Below are 12,342 nucleotides of genomic sequence, written 5' to 3'. Positions count from 1 at the left end.
GACTGCCCCTCATTCCCTCCACCCAGTGTAACTACTCACCATGGCACTACAAGTCATTGAAGGACTAGGCAATCCCCTCCCACTGAAGTGAGACAAAGAAGCCAGGCTAGGGAGGGAGACCCAGAGACAAGCAATAGATTTGGGGACAGCCCCCACTCCAGTTGTTCTTAGACCACATGAAGATGAAGCTGCACATCTGCTACATATTTGAGGGGGTGCCTATATTCAGCACATACATTCTTGTTTGGTGGTTCAGTCTCTGGGGGAACACCAAGGGTCTAGGTTAGTTGGCTCTTGTCTTCTTATGGAGTCCCTAACTGCTCTGTGTCCCTCGATCCTTCCCAAGACTCCTGGAGCTCCATCTAATGTTTTTTTTTTTTTTTTCTGTGGGTCTCTGCATCTGGTTAGTCAGCTCAGAGGAGAGTTATTTTAGGCTCCTGTCTGCACACATAACAGAGCCATTAATTTTCATATGGCCAACCTCTTCAAAAAGAATCTTGCACTTTTTCTCTGGTCAGTCATCTGTGACCCTCTGGGAGCCCAATAGACTATTTCCAAACACAAGATTTCTGTGTCTCTTCTTCATTTTATTTATCTACATTTATAGTTTCATAGTATTTTGGTACATATGTATGACTTACTTTGCTTACCTCTACATATTACATTTTCATATTTTCCTAGCAATAATTCTTTCTGCACCATCTCATGTTGAATTTTTTGTACATCAATCAATGTGACACAAATATAATTTATTCCTATATAACATAATAGCATGATGGATGTGTCTCTGAATACAAATTCTAGCAAGCAAAGGCTTCTTTATCTTGTTCTATTTTCCTTTCTCTCTTTTTTTGTTTGTTCTTGTTGCCTTGAGGTTCATAAAAGTAAATGAGATTGTTGAAGAAAGTAGCTTTTTTTTTGAGTACAGAAGGTTCCTTGTTTAACTAAAATGTAGCAATATGTATGTGAATATTAACATCTGGCCAATATGTCTAAATATGAAATTAAATTCATTAAGAGCTTAAGAACTCAAGTATTAAAATGTCTCCTCATTCTGCAAGCTCTCAACAGGACCTCACAAGAATGACTTTTATTTTGAGCAGGCAAAAGACCTATTATTTCTGGATTCTACATGCACTTTCTAATTTCCATTTCATACACTGGTTTTAAAACATGTCAAGGCTGCTCTAGTTTATTCTCAGTGGAATTTCACCATGTTTGAAGAAGTTTTACCTCTCCTTACCAAGTAGTCTATACTTCTTGTTTTGAAAGTAAAAATAGATATAGAGGACTGGGGATATAAGGTGCTCACTGAAAGCATGGAGACTGGAGTTTGAATTTCTGACTCCTATAAGAAAATTCAGCATTGGAGAGGTGAAGACCTTGGATTCCCAGTGCAAGCTGGCTTGCTATACTAGCGAGAATAAGCAAGCACTTTGTTCACAGAGAGACTGTCAATTGAAATGGAAACCAATTGAGGGAGACATCCACAAATATATACACAGGAACACACACCCTGAAGAATGGCATCTCTCACTTTCATGATGCCATTCTTCACACATTAACACAATTTTTAAAAATCCATTTGATGTAAGCTCTCAGGTCAACCAAATCTAGATAACTCACTATTAAGACTCTAGGTTATGTGAAACTGACAATGAAAACTCACCCTTACAACCAAGAATACTGTTTTAGAGATGTACATCATATTTTAGTCCTTCCAGTAAAATCAAACAAAAACAAAGAAAAGTTTCTAAAAGAAATGACCATTGGCGATAAGCACTGGTCAAGGTCAGTAGATGAATTTACTTGAAGCTCTTTGCTCTTATTAGTCTAAATGAGACTTGAATCACATCAACTGTTGAGAAGTATAGAGTTGCTCATCTTGTGACTGTACCATAGCCTACAATTTGTCCATGACCTGGAATAGTGCAGTGAACTTGCTATAAAGAGAATATAGTGCCAACAAATGTCCTCTTACATGGCTCATGGAATGCCCATTAGCTTGACTGTAAGATGGAACTTGACCCAGAAAAGTCAGTCGGAGTCTTGCTTGAGCTGTAAAAAGATCAGTCATTAAATTAATTAATTGAAGAAATAGAACTGTTACCAAATCCAGAGTTAGTATTTTTGTCTAAAAGCATTGTATTATTTGTTGCAGGGATGCCATAATCTGGGTAGTGTAAAAGAGTTTGGTAGAGATTATTCAGTGGGTGAAAGAGCACCCATATTAAAAGTGGCTATGCATGCTTGTAATTGTCCTGAATGGCTGGTGACACAAGAAGATTGCTGGAGCTTTCTGAACAGAGAGTAGAGCTGAAATAGGAAGATTTAGTTTCAGTAAGAGACCCTGTCTCAAAAACATAAGGAGAGGGGAAATAGAGGGTAACACCCAATATCAGGATTTGGCTCCTGTGCATGCATGCATAGGAGATCACTCCTAAATTCATATGCATATTTCATATGAACGCACACTAAGTAAGTCATAAATATCAGTGTGAATCTCTTCGAAGCTTGAATGTGAAAATGTTATGGAAGAGGACAGAAAGACAATGACTTCAAATCTTAGTGTTACCAACCCAGACTGAACTATATGCAACCTAGACACTTACTAACTCTCTCTAGAATGCGGCTTGAACATCACTTCAGATATATCTAATAAAACTGAGTTGTGTGCTAAAAATGGTTGAAATGACAAAATCTGTAACCATAGTTCAAATAAATTTATGTGATTATCTCACAAGTCATCACAGAGTGAATTTTTAGGTGCCTAGTACATCTGTGGGTTGTGATGATCTCACAGCATTTCAAGTATGAAGTTGTAACTCTGAGGGTTGCAAATAACACTAAGCCTGATTTCATTCTCTCAGTCTTGTATCCAATCTACTACTGCTTTTCTTTTTCTGAGGACTGTCATATACTACACTTCAAAATCAATATAGTTACAATTCATGTATACAGATATATCAAAAATTGTGGCCCAAACTAGGACTTGGTTGAGAACACTTTGCTCAAATAAGCTTTTATAGGAATATATTAATTATGCATAATATTGTCAGCATTACATTTTCATACATGCATATACTATGTTTAAGTCAAATTCTCTTCGCATGGCCTCTGTCACTTCTATTGATCTTCTTCCTCCTTTCAAGCTACTATCATGCAGTGTGTGTTGGGGGAAGACTAGGACAGATGTAGAGATGGACAAAGCTTTGTTAGGGTTATTTACAGGAACATGGGAAACTGGTGAGTGTCTAAACCACAGAAGGAAATGTCTCTTCTTCCTCCAAGAGCCATCAGCTGCCAATAACTCCCCAGGGCATCCAGCATGAGTACTCCTCTCCTTTGCGGGGGGGGGGGGGGGGCAGGAAAGAAGCATTTGTTTTCATTTGCTGACTGGGGTCCTTTGACAATATCGACCTTGAATGTCAGTAGTATTTCACATATTTTCATACAGAGTGAAGTTTATTTACTAAAAATCTCAGTGCCCATTTTTTAATAAGACAAGTGAGGATAGTGAATTTCAATGTTTAGACTGTTGAGGTTACAAAGTCATGACCTTCATTTAGAGAGAGTTTTAGAGAAATTATTCGTCTTTTGGCTGATATTTATTGAGGATTACTTATCTTTGCCTCTATGAGCTACTTTTCTTCAAGACTGCTCATACAAAAAAAGAAAAAAAAATGTAGAGACTAGAGATGCCTCGGCATTGAAAGTCTGTACTGCACTTGCAAATGACTGGAGTTCAGTTTCCAGAATCAAGACACCCTCTTCTGGCCTCAGGCATCCACACATACATGCACATGCACATATAGGCATGCACATAAACAAAAATGAAATAAATCTTAAAAAGGGAAATGGAGGTAACAATAAATTATAGTGAATCCTGTGGGAACTGTTGTATTTATTTAGTCATATACAACTACTATTTATATGCACATACCATAATATTATTGTTATTCCCCAGAAAAAGTATATATTTCTTGAGTTTAATAATGGAAAGTGAATTTGCATGTGTTAGATGAATCATAAGTAACAAGGAATTTTAACCTGAGCTGTCAGGCAACTTTTTTATTTGACTGGATTTAAATGTTGATGGCGTTAATTTCAAGTGTCTATATTAACAATATTTCTCATTTTTGTTTTATTTTTCTAGTGCTTCTACTGAGGGACTATTGAATCGTGATTGTATCTCATGCAACTTTATGAAAGAAGATTGCACGTATTTTGATGCCAGCTTTAGTCCCATGAATCAACATTTCTTGTTATTCTGTGAAGGTTAGCTAGTATATGCTTTTCAATAGGATTTACTGCATACACTTGGTTTAACCAATTTACATTACCATCATTATTAAGTGTTTATATTTCATGAGATTCAAGGCTTAGTCCACTATTTCACTTAGAGGAGGCTAAAAGAGGGCATCAGATTTTCTGGAACTGGAATGGGTGGTTATGAGCTTCTCAACTTGAGTACTGGGAACTGAATCCACATTCTTTTCAAAGGATAATATATGCCAAAACTGCTGAGCCGTCTCTCTAATATGCTCAAAATAAAAAAAAAATCTTTGGAAATTTAAAAATTAAAGTTCATGTATATCAAAATGGATATATAAAGAGGTAGGCAATCATATTGAAAAAACACAGTACAATCATAATTTAACTATTTTTTTAGAAAATGCCTTCTTCAGAAGAAGTAACCTTAATGTTAGGAGATGAGGATCAATAGGGATAAAAGAGACAACTGCACTGGTAAAAAACACTTTACTTATAACAATGAGAACATGAACTTGGTTCCCAGAAGTCCCACTAAGAAATGTTGAGTATGATGACGTGGATTTATAATCCCAGGGCTGAGGAAGAGAGGGAGAGAGGCAGGTACCCAAGGGCTTACTGACATCCAGCATCACTTACCTGGCAAGTTTCAAGACAGGAAAAGAAAACATCTCAAACAAATTAAAAATTAATGGCATCTGAAAAGCCATGCCCAAGGTTGTCTTTGATCTCAACCTGCAGGTTCTCATGCGCAAACATACACATACACACACATACATACACACGAACATGTTCACACAGAAAACCCTTACTCATTCATATAAAGACTTAAAATTTGTGTGAACTCACTTCCTCTATTTCTTCTCATTTGTTGCTGAGCAAAGGCTCCCACCTCTTATTCCTTCTTTTGTCCTATTCTTTCGTCACAGCATGGCCTCACATGGATATATCTAGAGAAATTGTACAAGAACACAATAAAAGTAATCATTTTCCCATTAATGCAGCACTGTTCCTCTCAGAGACAAAGTTTAAATCATACAACCCTTTGAAATGTAATGAGTGGCATGAATTCTGTTTGTTTAGTTTTGGTTTCATTTTTTTTTAAATATATAGTACTTCCATTTGGCAAAAGATGTTATTATTGTATTTATGTATTTGCTTGTATAACTCTGTGTGTGTGTGTGTGTTTGTGTACCTGGAATGATACATATGTGGATGTCAGAGAACAACTTAGGAGTCAGTTCTCTCTTTCCATCACTGGCTTGGCAGCAAACAACTTTGTATATTCAGACATCTTTTAAAAAAATCCTTTATATGTGTATTTTTAAATTCTAGGTCCAAAGGTCCCAGTGGTCAGCCTTCACATCACAGACAACCCATCAAGTGAGTATCAGAGAAGGCAGGTTTGAAAATAATACTTGGCCTTCATCTTGGGCAAAGTGGAGGTTTTGGGTTTTGTTTTTTGATTTTTTTTTCTCTTTCATGTGTCGTACTCTAGGACCTTCCTCAAAGGGAACCTCAGCCCAAGGAATGCTTTGTAAAGGACTTTAAGTTGATTTTATGTATGTTAGTAAAACAGTAAAGTGAGTGGCTTGATCATCTTACAGCTTAGGTTAGATCTTGATAATTGCAGAATCTAAATCCCATAAAAAAAGATTAACAGGCATGTGCATTCCCACCTACTTGCCCCTGAGCTTCAAGATCATTTCTTCAGTCCCATGTAGGTTATGTAAAATCTCAATGCTTTTTGCAGATATTATGACATTTCATAGGTCCCAAATACATCTATTTATATTGAAAACACTATTTGAGTGTTTGACGTAGAGGTAGAGGGCCTTGAGTTCCCTTCTGTTTTCTGGGAAAGAAAACATGTTGTATTCCACTGGTTAAAGTAATATCAAATTCACAGATAGTGATAAAATACTTGGAAAAATTATAAAATATTCATGTGGTTTACGTTATTGTATTTGTACTAGATATATAGCCATATGTGTGTGTGTGTGTGTATTCACATATGTTCATTTATTTCATTTGTATATTCAGCCAACTTTATTAGCAAACCATGTTATCAAATGCAACAGATAAGATGGTTATATGTTTAACTTTAACTTAGAATATGAAAACTTAAAATAGAGTGAATAAGTAAGTATATGATTAAGTCAATTTTCTTTCAAGATTTAGTAATTCGGTTTTTTATTTTATGTGTATGTATGTATGCTTATATGCTTAATGTATGTATATACACTATATGAGTACAGCAGTTCCCATGGAGGCAGTGGGCATTAGATCCTCTGGAACAACATTTATAGCCAGTTGTGAGCTGCCAGTATGAGTACTAGAAAGCAAACCCAGGTCCTCTGCAAGAGCAGGATGCACTCTTAACTGGTGAGCCTGCTCTCCACTACCCTGCTGAGCTAAACTTAGAATGAATTTCTACATTAAATTGCATTCTCATCCCTGTCTGTTACCTTTGTTTTCTAAATTTACAAAGTCAGAACTTTTATGCTCTAGTGAGCTGCATAATCTTTTAAATTTACTTTTATTTACATAAATGTGAATATATTCTGTATTTGTCCAAGTGCCAGTAGAGGTTAAAAGAGTATGTCACATCTCCTGGAAATGGATGTTCGCACTGCGCATTGTGAGCTAATTGGTATGGGTGTTGAGAACTGAGCTCAGATCTTCTGTAAGAACAGTATCAATTCTTTACCACTGAGTTCCAGTCATATATGCTATATAATATTAATAATAATTTTTACAGGTTAATTAAAGTCAGAGAGCATCCCTGAGATAATTTATTTTCTTATTTTATTTTACATGTAAAGAAACTGATTTGAAGACAGGTGAAAGAACTTAGCTAGCATCATATGAATACTTAACAGCCATAAATCAAGCAAGGCGATCTGAGCTTAGAATAATTTTTTGTCATGGTTTTATCCTGAGTCACATTTAGCAATGCAGGCTCTTCTTTCGATGGTCATATAAGTATAAATGTGTAAAACTGAAGGGCATGTGCCATTCTAAGAAAGGAAAGGCTGCCCATGCTTAACCAATTGAACCTTATAGAAATCCACTACCTGTTCCCATGAAGATGGATCCTGGATTAGTGTTGTTTTATATGACTGAAAAATAGCTCATCATCTGTTTCAATTCTATTTGCTTCTCTACCCCATCTTCAGGACCTATCTTAAAGGAGGTGTGGTAATCTTTTTATCTCTTTACATATATAGAGTCCTTTGCAACATGTGTAGGAGTTAAGATACCCTACATTGAGAATAATTGGAAGCACCTACTTACTACTTTAATTAATTTCTATAATATGCATAATTCATAGAAATATCAAATTTCTAAAATCAGCCTATGCCTTCATTTAATACTAAACGTTTTGGTAATCAGGGCAACAGATTTGGAGAACCTACTTGTGAATGCAATATCCAACTAGAGACAGAAAGAAAAATAGAAAAGAAAATTTTGCAGATAGAAAATCATTGTATGAGATTACTCCATCATAACCTTCTTCTGAGACCAGAAACATGGCAACTAATAAATCTGAAGATAATTTTCTTGTTGACAAAGGGGCAAATACATTTACAATAGAAGATATGCATATGACCTATGAGATGTGGCAGCTCTTGGTGTCACATTGCATATTTAATCTCTGTCAAAGAATGGCTCCAAGAAAAGTCTTTATGAGAATGTATTAAATTTTACCTCATTGTTACAAAGCCTTGTTTTTATAACACTGCTGAAAATTACAGAACATTTCTCCTGACAAGTAATAAAATATTAATAGTGTTCCCACCAAGAAATCAATTCTGATTCCATTTTGATCAAAACGTATAGTTTTTCAGTTGGCTGGGTGAACTAAGGTCAGGTAGTTGCTTTCTTTTTAGGGACAATTATTTAGGGAGACAAAGTTTTTTATTCAGTAACGAGTGGGTCTGTGGGTTGTAAAAAATAGAATCATCAATGAGGCAACCTTAGATGTTCCCTGAGCAATATGAAGTAAAATATTTCTGGAAAAGAAAATTGTGAAAAGTAGTACTATTTAAAGAAAATGAAAAAATACAGTAAATAAAACATCATGTTCTTTCCTAATGAATTAATAAAACAAAAGCTTTATTTTAATGATTATAGGAAGATGCTCTCAGTTTTTTTTAAATCAGAAATATAAAGAGCATTTAAGAATATAACAAAATCTTCAGCCATCAGTTTTTCATATTTTCTTTTTCTTCTTGGCAATTAAAGCTGAATAAAGATAAGATTATCTTTATGCATAATTTATGAAAACAAAGATATTGATGGTTATACATTATATAAAACTTCAAGAAGGTATCAGGAGTATAACAAAGGTATTGGAGTACCTTCCTAGCATACATAAAATACCAATACTATGACTATCGCCTTATAACTTGGGCATGGTGATTCATTTCTTTGATCCTAGCACTCCAGAGAGAGAGGCAAGATGATCAGAAATTCAGGACTACATAGGTAGCAAGTTCAACATTTATCTGGAATCATGACATTCTGTCTGAAAAATAAAACAATAACAAAACCTAGGATAATTTTCTCAATTATTTAGTGTTTTTACATTTAAGTGAGAACTTGAAGGTAATTTTTGTTTTTGTTGTTTCTCTTTTAATATTTTCCAAGTGCTCTATTCTGTGTATTATGCACTTTATACACAAATACATTTTTACCTTATTATTGTTTGAAACACGCCTTTCTCTCTCTTTCTGTCCATATTCACTCAGTTGTTCCATAGTGAGAGATGTGCTCAGCAGGCTCTCTGTTTGGAAGGTTTGCTGTCCAAAGACAGGTCTATCCCACTGTTCCAGCCTTAGGGGATGTGTAGTTTTCTTGTCAGTTCCTAGGACAAGCAGTGAATCGCATATGAAGAATGGGGACCAAGCTCCCTGCCTGTGTATCTTTTCTTCTGCTTACATAGCCAACAGTATTCTATTATTGGGACTTCCCCTTAAACACCATTTTTGCCCTCTAAATACCACTAATGTGTGACTTTGGGGGATACACACTTCCATGTTTTTGGTAGAGAGGTCATGGGGATAGGGATTCTGACTCTCTGTTTGCCCATGCAAGCTTTTCTGTTCTTAATTTCATTTGTGTCTGTTTCTTCTACTGTGTCTCTTTCTTTCCATTCTTCCCTGTCTCCCTTAGTTTGTCTTTCATCACTTTCACTTCTTGTTTATTCTTTTCTCAATTCTTAGCATCCTTCTCAACTCCTTCACACTGTTTCACACTATTCTGTTCTCAGTATCTTCTCTTTGCTCCCCAATCTCTACATTTAACTGAATATCTTAGCATTACCCCATCTTATATTGTTTGATGAGGACAAGTCATGTTTACTAAAACCTATTTTCTGATTTATTGTAATTTATGGTGTACCAATACAATTTTGAAATGTTTTAAATCTTTCTTAAATTTGATTTTCTTAAAACTACAACTGAGTTCTCTGTGCTCATAGAGAGATATTTATTTTATGAGTAAGTTAATTCCACTTAATATACTAGAAAAAATTCCAACTGCTATTACAGTGATGCAATTAGTTTATTTGTAATTATGTTTTTCCCCACTGGTAATTTATAATACATTATATTAAATTACTACTATAACACTCCTATGTTGGTCCCACTAGATGTTCTTAATCATTTACTTAATTATTAATTGGAATGCAATAATCTAGTGTACATTTATAAAATAAAATAGTAAATATGATTTATATTTAAAGGTATAAAGATAAAAATTTAACAAACTTTAATGTCAAAAAATTTGCACTAACAACATTGTCAAGTGATGCTGGCATCTTGTCTATGCAAAATGTATTTGTTTTATATAGAACTATTCAGTGTCCTTTTATAATAAATGGTTAATGTTAACAGACTATACAGAGTAAGATTTTGTAGTTTTAGTGTAAGTAAGATGCCTCAGTGGGTAAAATTACCTGTTGCCAAGCTTATAAGTTTGATTCTGCAGGTATATGAGGTTGTAGGAAAGAACTCACAAACTTTGTCCTCTAACCTCCATGTGTGTGCCTTTGTATGCCCATGACTATGCACACATGCACATATACCACTAAATACATACATGAAAAATGTAATCATGGTTTTTGAAATATGAATTCACAATCTATAACATTTGTTATAAAATGTTGTGATGGCTTCTTTGAAAATGTGCTACCCTTTAAATAGCACAGGCTGGCTGAGTTTTAGGAAGACCAGGAAACACATTCTCCACAGTCTCTGTTATTGGCAAGATAGTTAATAAGCAGGAATTTGTTGGGAAAGGGATCGCATATAAAAGTCATAACTCAATGGAATAAACAGAAATGGATTGATCTGGTACAGTGTGATAATTTCTCTTGGTTTCTGAGGCTGAGGATAAAATTTGTGATAATACACTGAGTCGGCATGGGTGAGGCCCTGGGGTCTATTCCCAGAACAGCAAGCAATACCAGCAGGAAAGCTCATAGCTCAGAACAATATGTAGATAATTAAAATAGAGGAAATGCAAAGAAGGTAAATATAACAAATGGGATGTGTTCTTATAAAGAAAACTAATAAAGACAAAACCCTTGAAATAAAGACCAAGTGTAAATGGACACTATCAAAATCAGGTTGTGGGTTTGCAACATTAACAGAAGAAAACTTCCAAAAACACATTACAAAGTGAAACTGGTCAATGAATTCTGTTGACAATGGGCCAGAATCTTTGTCACATCTCTGGCTGTAATCAGACAGGCAACAGGACTTGTTAAAATAGATGATAAAATACTAGCCAGAAAATACCAAAATATTAAAAATTTATAAAATGAATACAATTTAAATAAGGAAAATTCAGTAAAACAATATTTATGGACAGAAAAAAAAACTGCAGAAAGCCCATGATAAAGGAGAAAACATTATACAAGTGTTAGGTCTACCTCATTGGGCATGACAATGGTTAAATGTACTTATATGTATTTCATCACACAAGTAGCAAAGTGAATAACATGGAACCAAATATTTAAATGTTTAGTTTAGAAAACTAAAGTCTTTATTAGTGTATTATATACAATATCACCAAACTCACACAAGCTGTTCCAGAAAATAGAGATCAAGGCAGACACAGTGGTTCACACATACCCAATCCTCTCATTTGGGATGCAGAGGCAGGACAATCCCAGACTGGAGATTATTTTAGGCTGTAAAGAAAGAGATCAAATCCAGCATTGGCACATAATGAGATCCTGTCTAAGAAAGGAAGGAAGGCTATGCCATCTGTTACCTTTATTCTAAATTTAGAATAAAATAAAGCTAGAGGTGGGGGAGGAGGAGGAGGAGGAGGAGGAGGAGTAAGAGGAGGAGGAGGAGGAGGAGGAGAGAATAGAATAATTCTTGCTGAAAAGCTCCAGTGGGTGAATTGCTTACCTTGCCAGAACATGGTCCTGAATTCAGTCCCCAGGATTGTAATGAGCATTAAGAGTTGCACTTATCGTCTCAGTCTGAGAAGGCAGAGACTGGGAGAACTCTGTGTTCATTGGCCAGGAAGAGACCCTATCTCAAACAAAAACATAAGGTGGACTGCAGCCAAGGAACTATATGAGGTTGTTCTGTGGCCTCTACAAGATAGATGCTGTGCCACACCCTTAATACACGAGGGAGAGAGAGAGAGAGAGAGAGAGAGAGAGAGAGAGAGAGAGAGAGAGAGAGAGAGAGAGAGAGAGAGAGAGAGAGAGAGAGAGACACTCTTGTGTGTTTAGGTGCAATTCATTTACTACATATTACATTTAGTATGTAATTAATGACTAATATTTTATGATTATCCAGTGTCTACTCATTCCATATTGCTGAAATAACCCCATTCAATGTGACTCCCTTATTTAGGCAAGAATCCCAAATGATTTTGGAAAAAATAAAACACTTGGTAAATCTGACAAATATTTAACAATACAGTCATAGTACCTTCAAATGAACAATACAAAAATGTAAAGGGAATGCCTGAACTGTATGACAATTTCCACAAGGTTACCATAGCAGGCATCTTGTGTTACACTGAAGCACAGATGCTCCT

The 12,342-nt window shown here is 35.3% G+C and overlaps 1 protein-coding gene across 3 annotated transcripts in view; it reads left to right on the top strand.

Moving 5' to 3' along the window:
• Dpp10 (dipeptidyl peptidase like 10) overlaps window positions 1–12,342 on the top strand; it is a 1,511,806-nt gene that overhangs the window by 1,461,361 nt on the left and 38,103 nt on the right. For all 3 annotated transcript variants that reach the window (XM_021165015.3, XM_021164934.3, XM_029476885.2), the window contains exons 16-17: window positions 4,157–4,278; window positions 5,608–5,655. In XM_021165015.3, the coding sequence (XP_021020674.1) occupies window positions 4,157–4,278; window positions 5,608–5,655 (170 nt within the window). The remainder of the gene's footprint in view (window positions 1–4,156; window positions 4,279–5,607; window positions 5,656–12,342) is intronic.

Source organism: Mus caroli, unplaced genomic scaffold, assembly GCF_978045245.1.
Source record: "Mus caroli unplaced genomic scaffold, Mus_caroli_1 scaffold_1, whole genome shotgun sequence".
Taxonomy (NCBI): domain Eukaryota; kingdom Metazoa; phylum Chordata; class Mammalia; order Rodentia; family Muridae; genus Mus; species Mus caroli.
This window is presented reverse-complemented; position numbering and strand designations above follow the sequence as displayed.